The sequence below is a fragment of the Silene latifolia genome, chromosome 10 (assembly GCF_048544455.1).
Source record: "Silene latifolia isolate original U9 population chromosome 10, ASM4854445v1, whole genome shotgun sequence".
In the NCBI taxonomy this organism is placed as follows: Eukaryota; Viridiplantae; Streptophyta; class Magnoliopsida; order Caryophyllales; family Caryophyllaceae; genus Silene; species Silene latifolia.
Genome location: NC_133535.1, coordinates 103458939 through 103482984, shown reverse-complemented (window position 1 = coordinate 103482984; position 24046 = coordinate 103458939). Strand labels below are relative to the sequence as shown.

The window sequence follows — 24046 nt, the reverse complement described above, 5'->3', positions numbered from 1 at the left end:
TTGCATAGGCCGGAACATGATTGATCAAAGACTTCTAAGTTCTTCACAATCTCCATGAACTTTCCAAGTTGTTCATCAAACTTAGACTTAGCTTGACGACTTGGGAATGGAAGTCTAATCACAATAGGCTCTTTCTCCTTAGCCTTCTCTTCATTCTTCTTCTTTGAAACTTCTTGGGTGGTGGGTTCTTCTTCTTTCTTAGAGTTCTCAACTCTTTGCTTGTCACTAGTCTCCACAATGTCTTCATCAATTGCCTTCTTCGGCCCTTCATACCTCGTACCACTCCTCAAGTGGATGGCACTAACCGACTCATGTCTTGGGGGATTATTTTGAGGTGGTAATTGCCCCTTTTGTCTTTGAGAGCTAGAAGATGCTAATTGAGACATTTGGGTTTCCAACATCTTGGTGTAAGCTAGTATGTTATTGATGGTGATGTCTTTTGCTTGGCTATCTTTTTGCATTTAAGTGAAAAATTCTTATTGATTCTTTTGCATTTGGAGGACCACTTTTTGAACATCAAAACCTTGGTCATTTGATTGATTGTAAGAGGGTTGATTTTGATAACCTTGGCTTTTATTGTAAAAGGGTCTTTGAGTTTGATTTCTCATTGGAGGTGGGGTGTATGTTGGTTGAGGGTTTTGAACATTTTGGCTCTTGTATGAAAGATTGGGATGGAATTTGGTATTCTCATTGTAATAGTTTGAATAAGGGGTGTCATTCTTGTATGCTTGGAAAGTATTCACTTGTTCACTTGTTCCCCTACATTCACTTTGGTCATGTCCCAAAGTTCCACAACTCTCACATACTCCACTTGGAATTGAGCATTAACATGTTGTTTGGGTGATTTGGAAGCTTCATCAAGCTTAGACATGGCCTTCTCAAACTTCAAATTGATGGTGTCAATGTGAGCACTTAGTTGAGCACCCAATTGTGTGATGGAATCTACCTCATGCTTTCCTCCTCTAGTAGCATTTCGAGGCCTACTATATTGTGAATTATGAACCGCCATCTCTTTGATTTTGGCCAATGTTTAATTATCATCAACTTCGGTAAACATCCCATTTGATCCCATGTTGAGGATATTGCGAGAATCTTCATATAGACCATTCCAAAATTGTTGCACAAGGAACCACTCGCTAAGTCCATGGTGTGGATAAGAATGACAAGTGTCCTTAAATCTCTCCCATGCCTCATATAATGATTCCTCATCTCTTTGCTTGAACCCGGTGATTTGGGCTCTCAACATGTTAGTCTTCTCCGGAGGATAGAATTTCTTGTAGAAAGGAAGTGCCAACTTCTTCCATGAATCAATACCAAGAGTAGCCTTGTCTAGGCTCTTTAACCATTATTTTGTGGTACCGATCAAGGAAAAAGGAAATAATACCCATCGGAATTGATCTTGAGTAACTCCGGTTTGAGAAATCGCATCACAATAGTCACAAAAAGTCTCCATATATGAATGAGGGTCTTCACTAGGCATCCCTCCAAATTGACTTCTCTCAACTAATTGTATGAATGAGGATTTGGCAATTAAATTACCGGTTAGTTGTTGTGGTGTGGGAGTACCATTTGGTAGGTTATCCTCGGTAAGTACGGAATGTGATGAAAATTTAGGCATTGTGGGTTGATTTTGTGGTGGGTTTTGTATTGGGTTGTCCTCTCCTTCTCTTGAAAAAGGGTTGGTAAACTCAATGTTATTTGGTTGAAGGTCCACAATCTCACCAATACCTACAACTCTTGAAGTTCCTCTAGCAACTCTTCTATTGTTGGTTAAGGTCCTTTCAATTTCAAGATCAATAGGCAATAGATTACCTTGTGATCTTCTTGTCATGCAAAATATCAAACAACTCGAAAATAATTAGAACAACATTGAGGAGTTTTACTTCCCCAAGGTAAAGAAAGACACAACTAAAAACAATTAATGAAAACCAAATCAAGTTAACACCGTCCCCGGCAACGGCGCCATTTTTGGTTCGTTTCAAACTCGTCGTCAAAAGCTACCAACCAAAAAAATATTTATAACTTTACAAACTACTCTTAGCAAAGAGGCAAGTAAAGGTCGGATCCCAAGGGATGGGTATTGATGTAGGATTTTCAATTGTAAATAGACGTGTCTTAGGGTGTTACAATTTGGGTTGAGATGGAAATGGTCTAAACTAATTAACAAGATGAAAGTAAAGTAATGAAAACAAGCAAGGTAAATAAAATGAGATGTAAACAATTGATTAAAAGCACTAGGGTGTAATGGGTTCATAGGGGATTCATAGGAGTTGATCATACAAACATTTTCTCAATTATAAGCAAGCACTTATTGTTGTGATGGGATCGAGTTGGTGTATAAGCTTACAATCCCTAGGAAGGTTTGGGTCCCGGAGCCGAATCGATTAGATTGTACAACACCTACAAGTCGACTTAATCCTTCCTATCTAACTATATGCATGGTCTAATGAGGCTCGAGTTGGTGTATAAGCTTACAATCCTCATTGAAAAGATAGGTGATGGATAAAAAAATGCAAGGATTCATAGGCTCGCATTTCATCAAACATAACATGTGCATAAGTTGAAATCACAACAAGCAAGCAAATAAATTATGAAAACATATTAGATTAAGCATGAATCATTCCCCATGTTTGTTTCCCCTAATTCCCCATTAACCATAGCTAGAAGACTACTCACTCATTATCAAATTCAACATGCTAATAAGATTGTCAATCAAACTAACAAGGCTAAAGATGATTAACAAATGAAAGTGATTAACAATAATTAAAGCAAGGGTTAAGAAAATTATACCTATGGAGATTCCAAAATAATAATGCAAAGAATAATAGAAATACTTGATGATTGATGGAAGGTTATCAATCTCCCAATAAACCCAAATAATCTTCTAATTACCCAAAATAAATGAAGAACAATAGAGAAATTAAGAAGAGATTAAGATATGATTAATATTGAGAAGTTGTAATACAACTAAATTAAGACTAATTTGCGATTAAGAATGGATTAAGAGAGCATTAGAGATTGATTAAGAGGTGATGCTAATCTAGGTAGTACAATGGGGTATTTATACTAAATATTAGGTACAAAGATTAGGGTTACTAAGGGCTTAAATGACTATTAAGACTCTAAGAAAAGTTGAGGAAATGCTCCTCTCGAAGGAAATGAGCATATCCTCGTGCTAGTCCTGCCACAATCCGTGCGTCTTGAGCTGTGGCATGGGCTCTCGGACCTTCAATCCGCTCGGATTGCCTGGAAGACGCTTAGCTCCATGGGTTGCAAGACGCTCGTCTTGGCCGAAAGACGCCCGGATGTTGATGATGGGAGACGCCCGGATCGTACCTGATCCGCTTGGATCCCTCGGCAGTCAGCTACTCTTGTTTTGGCTCCTTCACAATCCGCAAGGATCCTTTCAAGGATGCAAGGATCCTTTCATCATTGCCCATTTCACTTTATTATCTACTTAGGCCTCTAGTATTGGTCTTCTCTTTGATGCTTGGTCATTTGATGCGATCTATTTAGCTCCATTTCGCCATGTAAATGCAAGGTTAGCACTCCTTTTCTACCAAAGGGACAAAACCTCAAAGGATATGCAAAATGGGAAACTAAAGATAGTAAATGATCCAATTATGCACTATAAAGCATAGGAACGAAGTTAATTCGGGGAATAAATATGCTCAAATATGAGTCACATCACTTCGCGTCGATTGTGTTGGTAAGCCTCTAGTTCTATGAGTTTCGTTAATTTGTCTTTTAGGGTTTGCCCTAGTTTCTGATTTGGGGGAAAATGGATTTTGGCATGTTTGTAATTGGAATTGTATGATTGTTGTTAGGTGAATATTTCGTAGAGGAGCCATTTTAGACTGCGTGATTGTCTCATTTCAGTTTGTGCTAAGGTAGGGTTTCCCTACTCGGTTTACTGTTTCATTGATTTAAGATATGAGTTGTAATTATTTGTACGATTGATATTGTGATTAATTGCTGTTGTTGGATTGGAGTTTGGTGTTGGTGTTGAGATGGTTGATGATGTTCCTGAGGTGCGTCCTCGGCTGAGTGGAGTCACTTGCAAGAGTGGCTTAACGCCATAGTTTCGCCCTCTGTGGAACCCGCCACAGGAGGGGATGTGCACATTAATGAACATGGTTATCGCTTGTTGATGAGTGGGGGCTTAGGTGGGCAAGGCTGCAGTCCCCCGCTGGCAGGGCTACACACTTTAGTGTGTAGTCAGTTACGAGATGTGATTGGGAGTTGAAGGTGGATTGTGAATAGCTGTTTATCTTTATTGTACTTGTCTTATTTTGATTATGCAGTGAAATGACCCCATTATTGTTTTGTAAAATCTGTGGTGATCCATTCGGGGATGGTGAGCAGATTGTAACAGGTGATGATGGTCTTTAGCTTTGGGGATGCGATGGGAGTCATCACTTCGTGTCTAGCTTCCGCTGTCATGAGATTTACTACTTTAGTTTCAGTTGTTGAGTACTTGCGAACATTTGTTTTGGATTTGGTTTTGGAACATGTAATCGTTAACTCTTTATACTTTAATAAATGTTGTTTTGGAATTGTAACTTTGATATACTAGCCTCGGGAAGCCGAGATGGTGACAGTCTCTCATGCTAGGGTGGTCCTGGTAAGGCACCTTGGTATGTGGGGGTGTTACACACTGCCGTTGACTGACCTTAGACAAATGCCTAGGCCTCTGGAAGCCTAAGTAGTTCGATCTTACGTCATATTAACCTTTGGGTTTAGGAGGCTCGATCTAGCCTATGCTACTCGATCGAGTAGTTCTATGACTCGATCAAGTAGATACCACTTGATCGAGTAAGTTTTATACTCGATCGAGTAAGTTTCATACTTGATCGAATAAGTGGAGTCCAGCGGTGAAATATATATCGTGAAGTCGTGAAACCAAAATCAGTTTTATTTCATTTCTCCTAAACCTAATTGTCGACACATCTCTCTCCTTCACTAATCTTTATCCTTTGGAGCCGTTTGTGAGTTCAGACACCATGAGGATGGGAAGCATGAGTCCTGTAGCGGTCTTGTTGCCGGAACGCTGAGTATATGTAAGCCATCATCATCATCATCATCATCATCATCATCATCATCATCATCATCATCATCATCATCATCATCATCATCATCATCATCGTCTTCCTTAGTTTTGGTTATGGTTGTGTTGGTAGTAATAGGGTTTGTCATACTGTTTGTAGTAGGTGATAATGGTGGTTGCTTATCGTCATACGGTATTATTCGGTGTTGTTATGGATTGCTAAAGGTAGGTTCTCCTACTCAGTACTGTTGATTGTTTAGTATATCGGTTGTGTTGTCTAATTGGATTTGGTATTGTTGTTGTTGGTGTTGTAATTGGTTGTGATTGTTTGTTTGTGGTTCGCGAGGTACGCCCTCGGCTGAGTAGAATCACTTGCGGAAGTGGCTTCACGCCCTTGATTCGCCCCTTGTGGAACCCACCACAAGAGGGGATGTGCACATTAATAAACATGGGTTTTCGTTCGGTTAAGAAGAGCGGGGCTTAGGTGGAAACGGCTGCGGCCCCCCACTGGCGGTGTGGAATATCTGTTGCGATGGATGTTCCGGTAGAACTTGACCTTTGGGTAGTTAGTGGAGTGATGGGTGATTGGAAGTGGTGTTGGATGTATGTATGCTATAACTAGTGTTTTGTGTTGTTCTTCGGTTACTGACCTTGTGTGGTGTTGTCTGTTTTCTTCTTGTGTTGTGTCTGCCGTGATCCATTATGGTGAGCAACCGGTCTTAGCAGGTGTTGTTGATAGGTGGAGCTTAACTGGGTGCTTTGGAGGGACCAATCTACCACGAGTCATGGCATGGATAGTATCACATAGTTGATTTTTGTTATCAGTTGTACCTTTCTTTTACTGAGATAACTTGTAATAAACTTAATAATTCTTTATTGACGTTTGATATTTACTATTCCTCGGGTAATCGAGATGATAACGCCCTTATCTGCTAGGGAAGGTCTTGTTAAGGATCATTGGTAGATGGGGGTGTTACAACCATTATCCCGGAATCACCTATATTTAACCTCAGTCACCCACATTCAAAATTTTCACCAGCGTCACTAATACTTTATTTTTCACACACCCGCCTGAAGTTTATTGCGAACAACTACTCTGGAAACCAACATCCGCTATCAGCCATGCTCCGCTTCCAGCCATAGGTCCTCGTCACCCAAGCCACCAAAAAGCGTCCTACTTTTCTTCTACTCACTATATATACTCATTGACAAAAGATTCGTACCGATGGATCTGTATTTGACAAATTTTGACCCGTTAGATCTGTGCCACATTGTGGTCTAGTAAGGAGAACGCGGATCTGAATACTATTAGACCCTATCTACATTTGGCATGTTGTCATCCCTAACCACGGATGGTCAAACAAAGATTAAGTCTGAGTGTATCCTCCCCAGCTGAGTCGCCAAACTATGGAATACGCTCGGCGAGTGCTCGGGTAAACTCGGTCAAGTAGCCCTTACTCGGTGGAAGCTCGCGTACTCGATCGAGGGTCAGATGTCAAGAGGTCAATTATTATTCATTTGACAATCAGTCGAGTACATCTGTTGCTCGGTCGAGTACTCCATTTGTACTCAGTCGGGTACCTTGAAAATAGTCTGAGTCGTCACTTCACGATACATCATTGTTCCTGCAGCACCAAAAAACTACGTTCGGAGTGTAGGACGTACCTAGAACTCTTCCCTAGTTAGACAACACGCCGCTACTCCTTACACTCACTATTCTCTAACACATTGATCACTCCATGTCCTAGACTAGTATCGACGATAAGTTAATAAACAATTATCCGTCAACCGGGATATACATACGACATTCTTAAGCATATAAATTACCCAATAGTAAGACCACCCAATTCGTATTCATAATTCTCAAAAGAACGTCTATAGTTTACGCAACAATAACAATTTGGCTACTCACATGGACATATACACACATTTATCACGGAATCCTACTCATCCACTCTGGCACATCTAAGATACACACGCAACTCCCACTTAGCGGACTATATATATCACACACATAACATCCCCAATCACACTCACACTTAGATCTTATCGCGGAGTTATCCGCTTAAGCATGCTAGGGCCAGGATTTTGGGATGACGACGCCTTCTCACTCAAAATCAAGCATGAGAGGCCTCCTAACACACATACACCAGATTCATTTTTAATTTACACCCTACATTCATTAGGTTCATTGGTCCAGGTTCTAAAATCGTCGCTCTAATACTACTTTGTAATACCCTCATTTACCAAGTAGCCTTTAGCAAGATCTTCCCTAATAAACACGGGCGTTACCATCTCGGTTGCCCAAGGTAGTACATATCATTAGACAATAATAGACCAATTTAATAAGTTAGTACAAAAGATCCCCAATTGAAATATAATTGATATACAACTCGGATATAATAATAAATTAAGTACAAACAGTGGGGCATAACTATCATCAAGTCTAACAGAGGTCAATATCGTCACGTACTCTCCGACAGTCCCGATAACCACTCCACGCCATCACAGACACACCTGAAAAGTCTCACTGCTAACCATTTGCCGATAATATCAATTGGATCACCACAGACACAGACAGAATATAACAAAAGCTAAACAAACACCACACAAGGTTAGTAGTAGGTACGATTAACCACAAGGTTACTTACAAACAGGCAATCAGAATAAACATCAAATGCGTATCTCCAACCTCCAACTCCCAAATCCCATAGCAAACTAGGTCCGAACTGCAACAGGGACACCACTTGCTCTCATCGTAACGAGCAATCTGATTTCCATCGCAATAGGTAACCAACCCCTGCCGATGTCAGATCGCAGCACTTAACATCAAAATTTCCGCTCATCACAACAAGCGACCTATATCATTAATGTGCACATCCCCCTTGTCATAAGATTCGCAAAAGGCGATATATGGAGGTGAAGTCAATCTCCCAACGTTGCTTCATAATCACACCACCCTCTTCATTACTATCATCATCAAATTAATAATCACAATATCACAATATAACAGATCTCATCATTAACCATCATTAATCACAATATCGCAGCCAATCACATAAATGCATAACAAATACTGACAACGTCACTTACAACAATTAACTAAACTCCATTACCACATGGTATTGCTCTGCTAACTCACACCACGAATATTCTCAAACTTACCCCAGGAATAAAGATTAGGTCACAAAGGAAGGTGCGTCCTGTCTCTGCAATCCTGTCCTCAAGCTAAATCTCTCTGGGTCTAGAGTATAGGTAGAGGTCAAGGGGGAGAAAGAGTGAAAATGGAGAAAGGAGACTGCCCTAGGGCTAAGGAAACAAAATGAGTGAGAAAGATATAATCTAGACCTTGATTCCTGACCTTAAATACAAACCCATAGAACCGACGCACTCGGTCGAGTGTCTCACCATACTCGACCGAGTGGCCTTCACTCGACCGAGTACCTCCAGTAATCGACCGAGTGACACCTTCTAGGTTGAGTACACCACGTCAATACCTCAACCTTACTCCCACCACGGGTTCCTTAGACGCCAAGGTTCTTAAAAAAGGTCTCCTAAAAAGGCAGGTTTTACAGTCTTCCCCCCTTAAGATAAACTTTGTCCCGAAGTTCGCCAAACGCCGAGAAAAGGAACACGTACCGTACCACAAAGTGTGACATGCCAAAAGGTCAAATTTACCATGGTCTAACGCAAGGTCAAAGATTGACTGCACCGCAGTCACCAACATTAACATACCCACTATCATAACCACCGCACCATGGTCTACCCTCCCTAAAAGGAACTTTGCTCCTAAAGTTCACCCCCACGAGAAGATAGACTAGAACTACGATTTCAAAAGAAAAGTAGTATACTAGTATATAAATGTTATTAAAGCATTGAGAGCGAGTGTTAATCATAGAAATTCAAGCAATGCTGAAAAGTTGGCTAAACATACATGTTTGGACGTTGGTCCACTGATTGCAACAACATTTTAGACAACATAGATATAATATAAATGTGTTAGGTGTCAACCAATTTAAAAGTCGTTAATCGTATTGATTTATCCATTCTGTCAACCGGTTGATAAATAGATAATGGTTTCAAAAGGCGAATTATGTGAAGTCTAATAAATCGTATCAAATCAGTCTGTCTACCTCAAAAGATGCAGTTTTGAATAAATGTTCGCCTAGGTTTACCAATAATATCAAACTTGATGACACTGCAAAATAACGAGATTAAACATTTTTTCAGGGACATCCCCCTGGATGGGCCAAAACAACAGCAAAAGCTAAAATGTCTTTCCAAGGACATCCCCATAGGATGAGTCAAAACCAAAACCAAAACCAAAACCAATTAAGGATTTCTACCCTGCTCTACAGACAGTAGTCGAGCCAACACCTTCATCAAACATCTCCTCATCTTCTTCATCAACCTTAACACTGTCAGCAGCATCATTGCCCTTGTCCATAGAAGGGGGAGAATTAACCTCTTTGTTCTCGTTAAGCCTATGCAGTTCAGGGTAGGTGGCATTCAAGTCCGCCATATCCTTGTAAGTATTCTAGAATGACCTGATCTCAACAGGTTCCCTCATAGCATCAACCCTACCCTTACTAAAGAAATACAAAGTAGCATCCTTTATCTTGCCCTGAATTTCATCCTTCTTAGCTGCCTGCCCCTCATTCTTACGCAGAAGTTCCTACATGGCTTGGTTTTCCGCCTGGAGTTCAACTTTGGTGTTAGGCCCAAAATCTGGATATGGGCTGGTCTGGGGCAGCAGGTCTGGAAGCAGTGTGAGACGCAGGGCGTCAGGGAGCCAGGGTGGCAGCATCAACGCATAGTGTAAGACATGGGCTTTGATCCACATAGAAGAAGCATATGAGAGTTCTATCACTTACCATATCCAAGGAAGGAAAGTCCTATTCTGTATAAAATTAGGGATAACTTGGAGGGAAAGCAAGAAACCCTAGCTAGCCAAGCTCCCTTATATAAAGAGCCTCAATGCAAAGAAAAAAGATCATCAGAAAATACGAGAACTATACCCTGGCATTCATAGCATAGCACACGAACTGTACTTCCTCCCGAATTATAGTGAAAATCTTGGTGGGATTCCGTCTCCCCCCGCGGTTGTTTCCCAAATTGGGTTTTCCGCGTCACCAAAATTGCTTGTATTCTTTATTTACGTTGCGTATTCAAATTAGCACACAACAAACAATCAAATCACAATTCAGACCTAACGTTAAGACTACTTTAACCCTAAATTGGTAGAAATTTACCAAAACAGTTTGGCGCCACCGTGGGGCATAGTGGTCATCTTCGTTAGCCAGTCTACACAGCAAGCATAACATGTCCGGACACAAAGAAACCAACCCAAGTAGCACCAGCGGTGCCCCAAAGAACGCGGGTACCCCCCAAAGAAACACGGGTACCATCTCCCTAAGAACGGCGAAAGACGCGCTACCTCGATCTAGACCGCCACTGCTGCCCAGATACCAGCAGTTAAGCAAAGCCAAAGTTCCCAGGTAGCAGCAAGCCCATCTTCGGAGAGAGTCCAGACTAGAGATTCATTAGTCGTCCAGGGACGGCAAGGAGTCGCACAGCCTGAAAGGGGAGCACAATCTAGGTAACAGGCTCAGGCTCCTCCGAGTCCCACCAGCATCATGATAAGCGGATTGGACACATTAGCAAGGACAATCCGGACTATGTAGAACGAGAATAGAAGCATGAGATCCCAGATGGAAGAGGACAACAATCTCCTCCGAGCACAGATCAACGAGTTAAGGAGCCATGCCGCTAATTTGGCCCCTTGGAAGCAGGAAGACAGATCCGGGAGGCCACAAGGAGAAAGTGGGGATCGGAGGCAGACGCGGGTGTTGCCACGCGAAGTGGCACTTAGGCTGGACATGGACGCAACACCACAGCCAAGAGGAGGCCTGGTCCCAACAGGGCTGGGGGCATTAACACCAGATGAGGAGCTAGCCCACCAAGAGCCAACACCCACGTCAGATGCAGAAGGGCGCCAGCAGAGCAGAGCAGCAGCTGCGGTCCCGATGATCAGGGTCCCGGTTACAAATCAAGCTGAGTATACCTGGGAAAGCGGCCCGGCTGCAGCAGCATCGCAGATACGCCAACCAGCAGTCTTGGGACAACAGAACTTCGTACGAGGAGCCGAACATCAGTCACAAGAGCATCTGCGACCTGCCGGGAGAGAGACATACATAGAACAACAATACCAGGAACTACGAAGCCTCCTCCGAAGGGTCCCAGGAATGCCGCTACCTATGGAGATGGCCATACCAGAAAGCTACGTTGACTCGTCGTTTACTGACGATATAGCTACAGTGGCCTTACAAAAGGATTTAATGTCCCAACAATGACCCTCTTCGATGGAACCACAGACCTCTGCGATCACATTAGCCAATTCAAGCAGAAAATGATGGTTACCACTGCCACAGGAGCCTCAAAGGAGGCATGTATGTGTAAAGGATTTGGTTCGACCCTAACCGGAGCAGCACTACAATGGTTCGTCGTCTTGCCTAACGGGACCATATCTTTATTCGCCGATTTGGTCAACGCGTTCAATCAGCAGTTCTCCAGCAGCCGGAGAACACCAAAGCAGCCAAGTGATCTGTATAGGATCGTTCAGGAAATAGGTGAATCAATCAAGGATTACGTTACCAGGTTCAATGCAGAGAAAGTTTCAATTCGAGGCTGCGATATGTCCACGGCCATCAACGTCTTCAGGCAGGGCTTGGATAAGGAGTCAAACCTCTACAAAGAATTAACGATGTACCCTTGTGAGAGATTCGAAGAAGTCTAGCAGAGAGCTACAGCAGCATTAAGATTGGAAGAAGATATACAAGCTAGAAAGGGAATAACAAACTTCGACAAACCTGGCAGGAAAATCCCAATAGAAAAGAAAGACGAGCGAGCTAAGCCATACAACAGACCTAATATTAGCAGAATAGCAGAAAAAACCCAGCAAGTTGACGACTCCCATCATCCTCCTAAGCTATCTGAGTACGGATTCAACACGGGAATGGAAGGATTGCTGAAATCGCTAAGAGGCCTAGGTGATCAGGTTAGGTGGCCAAAGCCTCCCACTCAGGATCGACCCAACGATGATAGAGACAGCAGCAAGAGATGCGAATGGCATCAGGACATAGGTCACAGGACAGAAGACTTCTACAGGTTGCGAAAGGAAGTAAAGTTCCAGGTACGCAGGGGAAACTTGGACCACCTGTTATCACGTGGGGGCAAGCGGGGACGGAGAGAAGCGACAAATCGGTGCTTCCTTCCTTCTGCTCCACCCATATGCACGAAAATTATTAACGTGATAACAGGCGGGTCCGAGCTATCAGGTTTGACATATTCCACCGCTAAGAGGAAAGCCACCAGAAGTAAAGGGGATCATCCAGAAACTTCATACAGAGTAAGCCAGAGCAATTTACCCCCGGTAACTTTTGACGAAACCGACATAGAATGCGGTGCAGAGCAACACGACGATGCCCTAACTATCACGTTATCCATTGGCAATTGCACCGTACGAAAAACATTAGTGGATACAGGGAGTTCTGTGAACCTCATCATGCTTGAAACCCTCAAAACCATTGGTTTAGATAAAGAGAACCTGATAAAGAAATCTGTACCCCTGGTGGGATTCAGTGGTGAGACTGTGTATTCGGTGGGTGAGATAACCATCCCAACGTACATCGAAGGAGTTAATAAATTGGTAAGGTACTTAGTCATTGAAGGTCTGACCACTTACAACGTGATACTAGGAAGACCATGGCTACATCAGATGAAGGCGGTGCCCTCAACATATCATCAGTGTCTCAAGTTCCCAACACCATGGGGTACCGTCACAGTAAAAGGGGATCGAGAGGAATCCAGGAACTGCTACACTCAAGCCCTCAAAGCTACAACCAGGCTCCCCTCATAGCAATTACAGGACCAGGGCACCTCGAAAGAATACAAGGGGCCTCCCTCTGAGGAACTAGACCAGGTCCACCTGAACGAGGAGCACCTGGATAGGACAGTATTAATTGGAGCAACTTACAGTGAAGAGCTACGCAGCCAGCTGACTCAATTTCTGAAAACCAACATGGACTGTTTCGCCTGGTCCCACGACGATATGGTAGGTATAGACCCATCCGTTATTTTACATAAGCTAAGTGTGAACCCAGGCTGCACCCCAGTACAACAGAAGAGAAGGAAATTCGCGGCAGAACGAAACGAAGTCATTAATAAAGAAGTAGACAGTCTCTTGGCAGTAGGTAAAATTAGAGAAGTTAGCTACCCCGAATGGCTTTCTAATGTGGTAGTTGTTGGGGCTGGTGTCCTTTACAGTTAGTGCAAGGACTTATAAATCTCTAAAAGGATCAAAGGGTATACGTTTGTATTATAATCAGTTGGTCCACGTTTATCAATAACGGTTGGCTTGCTAGCTAAGTTTGACGTTATTGTCATACAGATGGCGGTGATCAACTGGTCCCTAAAAGTCACACCTATAGGATACGTTTGAGAGATGTGACGGTATGAAAATACAGTCATGTTGATGCCAAAGTTGACTAAGTAGTTAGTCGGAGTTATTGACTAATAACTAGTCAAAACGCGATGTTGAGATATTTTAATTTAATACGGATTAAATAAAATTGGCTAAGGCGAATTAAACAGTTAATTCGTAAATTAAATATAAACGATTATATTTAATTGATGTATATTGAATTAATTATACAATATTGTCTTTGTCGGACATGTATTAATATTTCAACTAATCCGAGTTATTAGTTGACATTTTAATAACCGATAACCGATGACGATTTATAATAAAACCGCGTCATATACGTTTTAGCAATTCTAGTCGGATCACGAGTTTAATAAGGAGGAAGTGGAAAGCCCACTCCCTCCCTAATCAAACCCACGGACCGAGCAAGGGGAAGAAAAGGAGAGCTCCTCTCATTTTTGACCTAGACAATTCATTTTGCACAAAAACTAGGGTTTTGGAAAAATTTCCTCTGAAACCTAGATCTCACATATCGTAAAACTCACAACAAATTCTCTCAATATTGCAAGGCAATTAGAGAATACTTTTCTAGCACGAGGGCATAATCTCAGACGGTCTTGGGTGCAACAATTAGGAGGAAATCTACGTTGATTTCTATTCATTTTGCCGAATTGCACTAGGACCCGAGGTTGATTCTTTACCTTTATCGTTTCTATTGTATTTTTGTTTATGACCATAAATTACATGTTAAATTTTGCGTTATAGTCCTAAAATTTATGGGTTTTATACGGATATTACCCCACAAGTGGTATCAGAGCGAGGCCACGTAATTTTATCATGTTAATTTTCATTAAACAAATTGAATCGATGATTTTTTTTGCTTGAAAAACCGTGCGGCAGCAGCTATTGGCTCACGGCAGAAATTTTTTTTTGTGGCTGTTGCGTTTTTCTTGAAAACCGTGCCCCTTTGGTTTTCGTCTGATCAGACGGTTGATGTTTTGTTTTGTTTTCGATTTGTTCTTTGCATATTGTTTTGTAATCGATATTCATTGCAATATGTTAAAAGTTTTATCAATTGTAATTTTTGTTTTAATACGGATTATGTTCAAATTGCAATTGGTTTTGTCAAATCGTGGTTTTGTTTTGGCTAATTTTGCTCACGGCAATGAGGCAGCCTTTGTTTTTTTTTGGGTTTGTTTTTTTTGGCTCACGGCGTACCTCGATGAGTTGCTTATTTCGTTTTGTTTTTCCTTTCTTTTTCAGTGTAGATCACGATAATTTAAACTGCTAATAACATAATGGCTGGCCGTGCTGACGACCCAATGCCAAGTGTCACATTGGACCGAGAGTCCTGGCTTTGGATCTTCATGAATCAGATGAATCAGTCTACTCGACTGAAGAATGATGGATCAAACTTCGCGGACTGGGAGGCAACATTACGGAATGCTACCGCTGCTGACGGGAAGCTCAAATATCTGACTGAGCCCATCCCGCCAAACCCAGGCCCCACGGCTGGAATTAACGAGATCGACAAGTATAACGATTTCGCCATGGAAGCAGGTGCGGTAAAGAACGTACTCATTTTTGCAATGGAACCCAATTTGCAGAAACGCTTCATAGCCCAAGGTGCGAACAAGATTTTCACCACGCTCACCAAGGAATTCTCGAAAGCACCGAGAATCGTGACCTATGAGCATACCACTCGCTTCTTTGATGCGAGACTCCAGAAGGGCCAACCGGTTAGCCCACACATTCTCAGCATGATTGAGAATGTCGAGAAACTGGAGGCGCTTGATTGTAAAATCAGCGAGAACATCGTAATTGACCGCATGCTTCATTCACTCCACGATGGTTTTGCGCTCTTTAGAGCGAATTACTATATGAATGATTTGAAGAAAAGTCCTCATGAACTACACTCCCTTCTCGTGCAGACCGAGAAGGACATGAAGTTCAGTGGGAGCCTGAAACAAGATGTTCTCGTTGTGTCAAACAAGGGCAAGGGAAAGGGCAAAGTTCAGCCAGGCCTAGCAAAGAGGTAAACCGAAGTTTAAGAAGTCGGGATCAGGTAAGAGTGGGCCTGGTGAGTCGAGCAACTCATCAGGCGCGACAAAGAGCAAGACCGATAACATGGAATGCCATCATTGCCACAAGACTGGGCATTGGAGGTGTACATGTCCTGTTTACCATGAGGACATAAAAGCAGGTCGCGTTAAACCTGTTGGTATGTCTTCTTCCTCTTCTACTTCTATTCATATGATTGAGATTAACCACGCAAGTTACGGAACTTGGGTACTAGATACTGGTTGTGGTTCTCATCTGTGTAATCATGTGCAGGGGCTCCGAAACATCGAACCCCTCGTAAAGGGTGAGGTGGACCTGCGTGTCGGGAATGGAGCACGAGTGGCTGCCGTCTCGAGGGGAACATACGTGATCCAGCTTCCTAGCGGATTTGAGTTATTTTTATATAACTGCTATTATGTACCCAGTCTTTCTAAAAACATTATTTCAGTTTCTGCACTTGACAAACTTGGTTTTTCATTTGTAATAGAGAATAATACTTGCATTTTCTCATTACACGATATGATTTATGGCAAGGCAGTCTCCATGAACGGAATTTATGTTTTAGATCAGACCACCGAAATATTACACGTAATGAATAAGAAGTTAAAGGTCGGTGACAAAGATCAAACATACCTTTGGCACTGCCGTATGGGACACATTAATGAGAAACGCGTAATACAGCTCATAAAGATTAGAGCTATCTCGGCCTTTGATTTTCAATCATTTGGCACGTGTGAATCATGTCTCATCGGTAAGATGACTCGAATTTCCTTCAAAGGTGTTGGAATGCACGCTGCTGACCTATTAGGACTCATACATACGGATGTGTGTGGACCTATGTCAATCACCGCACGAGAAGGCTATAGGTATTTCATCACTTTCACGGACGATTTAAGTAGATATGGCTATGTCTACTTAATGAAGCACAAAAGTGAATCCTTTGAGAAGTTCAAGGAATACCAGAATTGGGTACAGTAACCTCTCGGGAAGAAAGATTAAAACACGCGCTCGGACCGTGGTGGCGAGTATCTTTCTCACGAGTTTGATCAACACCTCAAAGACCGTGGGATTGCCTTACGTTAACTCCACCGGAACACCTCGGTTGAATGGTGTGTCCGAACGGAGAAATCGAACACTACTTGATATGGTTCGATCCATGATGAGTCACACAGTGTTGCACGACTCATTGTGGGGTTATGCTCTTCTCGTCACCGCTCTAATACTTAACCGAAGTCCGTCTAAAGCTGTTGACAAGACTCCATATGAACTATGGAAGGGAACGGTCCCTAACTTGTCCTTTATACGGGTTTGGGGCTGCGAGGCTTATGTCAAGTGGAGACACGAGGATAAGCTCGGCCCGCGATCGGTCAAGACATACTTTATAGGTTATCCTAAAGGAACACTTGGTCATTACTTTTATTCGCCAACCGAACAACGTGTATTTGTTGCGGCTAGTGCGACATTCTTAGAGAAGGAATTTCTCGAGAATGCAAAGAGTGATAGAACCTTCGAGCTGTCGGAGGTTCCAGAACCAAATACCGAGCAACCATTGGAGGAACCAATTCCTTCAATCCCGGCTGCGGTGAATATTCCTGAGGAACCTAGGAGGTCGGGGAGAATCTCTATTCCTCCGGACAGATACATTGGTATGGTCGAGGAACATGACATAGATGACATACTACTCTTAACAAGTAGTGAACCCGCAACCTATAAAGGTGCCATGACCAGTTCTGACTCAAAGCTATGGCTTGAGGCCATGCAATCCGAGATGGACTCCATGTATGAGAACAACGTATGGGATCTTGTTGACTTACCTGCTAAGGTTCGTCCCCTTCAATGCAAATGGCTTTACAAGATAAAGCATTTCGTGGAAGGTCAACAAGATATCTATAAAGCACGACTAGTTGCTAAAGGTTTCACCCAAGTGCCAGGTTTGCACTACGATGAAATATTTGCACCCGTAGTCATCTTTGCGTTCCATTCGGATTATCTTAGCGATTGCCGCTTTTCATGACTATGAAATTTGGCAGATGGATGTGAAAACCGCCTTCTTAAACGGTTATTTGGAGGAAGAGTTGTACATGGTACAACCCGAAGGTTTCATCGATCCTGAACATCCTAAGAAAGTGTGCAAGCTTAAGCGTTCCATTTATGGACTTAAGCAAGCATCTCGGAGTTGGAATCATCGCTTCGACCAAGTGATAAAAGAAAATGGATTTACTCGATCGGTCGAGGAACCATGTCTATATATCAAGTCGAGTGGGAGCAAGATTGTCTTCCTAATATTGTATGTTGATGACATACTCCTGATTGGGAATGACATACCTCTCTTAACTTCGGTAAAAGTATGGTTGAAGAACCATTTCCAGATGAAAGATCTGGGTGAGGCACAAAGAATTTTGGGCATCCGTATCTATCGAGATAGATCACGTCGGATGTTATCTCTCATCAGAGTCTTATATAGACAAGATACTAGAGAGATTCAAGATGACTAACTCCAAAAAGGGGTTTCTTCCTATGGCTCCAGGGGTGCATTTGAGCAAGTCTCGGGCACCCGAGACACCGGAAGAGAAAGAGCGCATGACACGGATTCCTTATGCCTCGGCTATAGGATCAATCATGTATGCCATGATATGCACACGCCCGGACGTGGCATATGCATTGAGTATGACAAGTCGATTCCAACAGCATCCAGGTGAATCACATTGGATGGTGTCAAGAACATTCTTAAGTACCTACGGAGGACTAAAGATTGGGCATTGACTTATGGAGGCGATCAAAAGCTATGCGCAACCGGTTTCTGCAGAGATGCTAGCTTCCAAACGGATCGAGATGACTCGAAATCTCGGTCTGGATTCGTTTTTACTCTTAATGGCGCAGTCATCACTGGAAGAGTTCCAAACAAAGTGTTACAAAGAGATTCTACGACAGAGTCCGAGTACTATGCCGCGTCCGAAGCGCAAAGGAAGCGATATGGATGCGTCAATTCTTACAAGGACTATCTGTAGTGCCTAGTTCGAATGACCCGATCACCATCTATTGTGACAATAGAGGTGCCATCTTCCAAGCTAAGGAGCCTAAGTCTAGCAACAAGTCTAGACATGTACAACGGAAAGCTCATCTAATCCGAGATTACGTGGAGCAAAAGGAAGTAGTGATAGAAAAGATTGCTACAGAAGATAATATAGCAGATCCTCTCACTAAACCATTACGACAAGATAAGCATGAAGGGCATGTTAATTCCATGGGAATTAAACGTGTTCCTGAGTTGTAGTACTCTTTTATGGATTAGATTCATTCTCTTTTGTACTCTATACGACATCATCATTTTGATATTTATATATTTTGTTTTTCATGTGGATTTGTACGACAATTTTGAACACCACAAAGTGAACTGAACAAACATTATATTTTTGGTCCTTAATTGCCCACGTGAGCTGATAACTCAAGGTAATTATTTTGTGACGTTGGTTGATGGTGGGTTCAACGAGCCATAAGTCAAAAGGTTGACTGACCAATCACAGAGGCGATTTATACGGATATTTCGTAGGACACAATTGTGACATCGACGTGGAGTCCTAAATGTTTTATAACATTCGGTGCTAGGTCGTGGATAGGACCTCCATGGTGATCCTAAGAGTCGATTCTTTTGACTATCGACTGTCTCTTGAGACTAAGGCAGATTTTGGGTGACTTTGGTTTCTTTCTCACGGTCATCCGTAACAGGGGGCCAAGTAGATTTTTTTTGGGTCATTTCATGCTGTGCTTAGATCGGAAGGAGTCGAGTTGAAGGAAATATTCAGCCTTTATCAGGTACTCAATATTTCTCAGGGCCACTCGAGGAGTCAGAATCGAAATGCATGGCCATGCTCGAATACGAATTCGTTTTATCAGTTGAGTTACTCTCTAGTCGGGGAAACCACTCTTGATACAGATCGGTTGTAAAATACGACCTTTGCGGATCCGGATCTGCAAATTGTTTTACATTGAGTGGGAGAAATTTTAAATGAATATGAGAATCGGTTATCGCACATACACTTGTACGGACAAGTGGGAGTTTGTTGGAGCTGTGTCCTCCAGTTAGTGCGGATAACGTCATTGCACATACACTTGTACGGACAAGTGGGAGCTTGTTGGGGCTGGTGTCCTTTACAGTTAGTGCAAGGACTTATAAATCTCTAAAAGGATCAAAGGTTATACGTTTGTATTATAATCAGTTGGTCCACGTTTATCAATAACGGTTGGCTTGCTAGGTAAGTTTGACGTTATTGTCATACAGATGGCGGTGATCAACTGGTCCCTAAAAGTCACACCTATAGGATACGTTTGAGAGATGTGACGGTATGAAAATACAGTCATGTTGATGCCAAAGTTGACTAAGCAGTTAGTCGGAGTTATTGACTAATAACTAGTCAAAACGCGATGTTGAGATATTTTAATTTAATACGGATTAAATAAAATTGGCTAAGGCGAATTAAACAGTTAATTCGTAAATTAAATATAAACGATTATATTTAATTGATGTATATTGAATTAATTATACAATATTGTCTTTGTCGGACATGTATTAATATTTCAACTAATCCGAGTTATTAGTTGACATTTTAATAACCGATAACCGATGACGATTTATAATAAAACCGCGTCATATACGTTTTAGCAATTCTAGTCGGATCACGAGTTTAATAAGGAGGAAGTGGAAAGCCCACTCCCTCCCTAATCAAACCCACGGACCGAGCAAGGGGAAGAAAAGGAGAGCTCCTCTCATTTTTGACCTAGACAATTCATTTTGCACAAAAACTAGGGTTTTGGAAAAATTTCCTCTGAAACCTAGATCTCACATCTCGTAAAACTCACAACAAATTCTCTCAATATTGCAAGGCAATTAGAGAATACTTTTCTAGCACGAGGGCATAATCTCAGACGGTCTTGGGTGCAACAATTAGGAGGAAATCTACGTTGATTTCTATTCATTTTGCCGAATTGCACTAGGACCCGAGGTTGATTCTTTACCTTTATCGTTTCTATTGTATTTTTGTTTATGACCATAAATTACATGTTAAATTTTGCGTTATAGTCCTAAAATTTATGGGTTTTATACGGATATTACCCCACAGTAGTTGTGCCCAAAAAGAACGGCAAGTGGAGGGTATGCGTAGACTTCATCGATTTAAACAAAGCTTGTCCCAAGGACCCCTTTCCACTACCACAAATCGATGCAATGGTGGACGCTACTGCGGGACACGAGGTACTTACTTTCCTTGACGCCTAGAGCGGCTACAATCAGATCAAGATGCATCCTCAAGATCAAGAGAAAACAACATTCATGTCAGAAAGAGGCATATATTGTTACAATGTCATGCCCTTTGGCCTAAAGAACGTCGAGTCCACTTACCAGCGATTGGTAAATAAAATGTTCAAGCAGCAAATAGGAAAAACCATGGAAGTATAAATAGATGACATGGTAGTGAAGTCCAGAAAAGCAAGAATGCATATGGAACACTTAGCGGACACCTTCCAGACATTAAGGGAGTTTAAAATGAAGCTTAATCCATCCAAGTGCTCGTTTGGAGTATCCTCGGGAAAATTCTTAGGATATATGATGACCCAGAGAGGAATTGAAGCAAGCAAGGAGCAGATAAAAGCAATACTCCAGCTAGAATCACCGCAGAAGCCAAAAGATGTGCAAAGGCTGGCAGGGAAGGTGGCGGCTCTAAACAGGTTCATATCAAGGGCTTCAGATAGGTGCAAGCTGTTCTATGATATATTGAGGAAAAGTCAGAAATTCGAATGGACCGAAGAACATGAAAAGGCATTCGCGGAACTCAAAAGCTATCTAAGCACACCACCGTTACTCACGAAGCCGGAGCAAGGGGAGCGACTATTCCTGTACCTGTCAGTCACGGGAGCAGCTGTAAGTGCAGTCTTGGTCAAAGAACAAGAGGGAGTGCAGCATCCTGTGTATTACATTAGCAAGTCTCTACTTCCTGCAGAGACTAGGTACACTTCCTTTGAAAAACTAGCATTGGCTTTGGTTACTGCTTCCTATAAACTGTGGCCGTACTTTGAATCTCACACCATCCATGTAATAACCAACTACCCGCTAAAGACTATTATGAGGAAACCTGAACTTTCGGGAAGAATGACTAAATGGTCAGTACATCTTAGCGGGTATGACTTACAATTCGAACCCAGAACAACGATAAAATCCCAAGCCCTAGCAGATTTCGTCTCTGACTTCTGCCCTGCTACCCGTGGGGAGGCAGAAGAAGGAATGCTGACAATAATGGGGAGTCAGGATAGCGAGATATGGACCCTATACATTGACGGAGCCTCAAATGCAAGGGGAGCCGGTGTAGGTTTGGTCCTTCGATCACCTAAAGGTGATATGATAGTACAAGCTATTAGGTGTGAGTTCAAGGCAACCAACAACGAAGCCGAGTATGAAGCCTTTATACTTGGGATGCAGATGGCGTCGAGGCTTAAGGTAAGGAACCTGAGGGTGTATAGTGACTCCTTACTTGTGGTAAATCATGTAAATAACGAATATATGGCACGTGATTCAAAGTTGATAGCCTACTTGAAGATAGCCACAGAGCAAAAGTCAATGTTTAGAACGTTCAAGATAACTCAGGTGCCGCGAGATCAGAACGTGGAAGCAGACGCCCTGGCAACATTAGGGGCCACCTTCCAGCCCACAGAACTGTCAAATATACCTATCACCCATGTATTGACCCCATCCATCCAGAAGGAGCCAGATCAGAATCCATTGAAAGAGGCTGTACACATGCAATATACGCAGGGAGCCAGGACTCTGGTTTCCACAGTAGGGCAGCAGGATCCAGATTGGAGGGTACCATACATAAATTGGTTAAGGGATGGGACACTCCCTGAGCATAGAAAGGAAGCACAAAGTTTTAGAATAAAAGCCTCCAGGTATATCTTGATTGATAACATCCTCTTTAGAAAATCATTGGCAGGACCATGCCTCAGGTGCTTGAGCAAAGAGGAGGCAGAAACGGTGCTTCATGATGTACACGGCGGAAAATGCAGGAACCATGCTGGAGGACGAAGTCTGTCTAACAAAATCTTGAGACATGGGTATTTCTGGCCCACCATGCGCGCAGATGCCATAAATCATGCCAAACGCTGTGAGTCATGTCAAAAAGCGGCTCCAGCAATCCACCAGCCAGCAGAACCAATGCATCCAATTATCTCTCCATGGCCATTCATGATGTGGGGCATGGACATAGTAGGTAAGCTGCCCAGGGCTCCAGGAAACAGAGTGTATATGCTAGTTATGACTGATTACTTCTCAAAGTGGATTGAAACAGAGGCAATGACAGAGGTAAAAGAACGGCAGGTGATCTCTTTTATCAAGCGCAACATCATAAGCAGATTTGGGATACCATATGAGATCATATGTGACAATGGATCCCAGTTCATATCAGATAACACCGAGGGCTTCTGTTCACGCTGGAACATAACACTGAGAAAATCAGCCCCTAGATATCCACAAACCAACGGCCAAGCCGAGTCCAGCAACAAAATCATTGTGGAGAACCTCAGAAAACGGGTGGAAGAGTTGGGGGGAAATGGGTAGATGAACTACCATTAGTACTCTGGTCAAACAGAACAACACCGAAAATGGCAACAGGCCAGACTCCATTTAGCCTCGTATACGGAGCAGAGGCAGTGATACCCTCAGAAGTTCTGGTGCCCACGCACAGATACGGCTGTCAGACGGCAGAGCAGAACAAGGTCGAAATGGCTAGGAGCCTGGATACAGTTGATGAGCTGCGAGAAAGCGCCTACATACGTATGGCGTCGTATAAACAATCTGTAGCAAGGACGTATAACAAGAATGTCAAGATCAGGACCCTTGAAGTAGGGGACCTCGTACTCAGAAGGGTATTCGAAAATACCAAGAACCACAAGGCAGGTAAGTTCGCTTACAAATGGGAAGGGCCATACCAGGTCGAAAGCATTGTCAAGAATGGGGCATACAGGTTGATGACCATGCACGGTCAAATCCTGGATAAACCCTGGAACATTCGTCACTTAAAACGGTACTTTGTCTGACAAAGTGCCAAAACTTTAGTGTACAAAGGACCTTTCAAAAGTCCGTGAAGCAAAAAAAAAAAACAAAAAAAGGGGGTGGGGGTTAGTACATGCTTTAGGTATTGGTGTGTTTTAGAAAACTTTTTTCTTTTGTTTTCCCTAGTTTTTCATGTTTTAAATCAAATAGAGTCGTTTTTAAACCAAGTAGTCCAGGCTGTGGCTTCCTAGATCCAGGTGTTTCCCTGGAACACCATGAGATAGCACCAAGTAATTTGCACTACTTTGGAGTTTATCATGCTTCTACGAAGAAAGGCTTTGGTACTAATGTTGGTTACTTGTCAGATAAGGAACACTTTGAGGGTCCAGCCTCTGCCATGTGAGGCTGCGAAGACGTT

General features: G+C 42.6%; 2 protein-coding genes and 1 non-coding gene across 3 annotated transcripts; all 3 read left to right on the top strand.

Annotated features, from left to right (window-relative positions):
- The first annotated feature begins 1139 nt into the window (after positions 1 to 1139).
- LOC141609763 (small nucleolar RNA R71) lies at positions 1140 to 1246 on the top strand. The gene has a single exon (XR_012527675.1). It is a non-coding gene; the product is annotated as a small nucleolar RNA R71 (small nucleolar RNA).
- Positions 1247 to 11396: 10150 nt separating this feature from the next.
- LOC141607998 (uncharacterized) lies at positions 11397 to 12965 on the top strand. The gene is made up of 2 exons (XM_074427350.1): positions 11397 to 11812; positions 11924 to 12965. Exons 1-2 carry the CDS (start codon positions 11397 to 11399, stop codon positions 12963 to 12965), a joined length of 1458 nt encoding a protein of 485 aa, XP_074283451.1.
- Positions 12966 to 23237: 10272 nt separating this feature from the next.
- LOC141607997 (uncharacterized) lies at positions 23238 to 23672 on the top strand. The gene has a single exon (XM_074427349.1). It carries the CDS (start codon positions 23238 to 23240, stop codon positions 23670 to 23672), a length of 435 nt encoding a protein of 144 aa, XP_074283450.1.
- Positions 23673 to 24046: the final 374 nt, after the last annotated feature.

Bases quoted from the DNA above. Each gene is read 5' to 3' on its own strand.
- LOC141607998 (XM_074427350.1), top strand. From the start codon at position 11,397: ATGACCCTCTTCGATGGAACCACAGACCTCTGCGATCACATTAGCCAA. The intron at 11,813-11,923 runs GTACCCTTGTGA...CAAACCTGGCAG, and splicing joins CTCTACAAAGAATTAACGAT to GAAAATCCCAATAGAAAAGA.
- LOC141607997 (XM_074427349.1), top strand. From the start codon at position 23,238: ATGGCAACAGGCCAGACTCCATTTAGCCTCGTATACGGAGCAGAGGCA.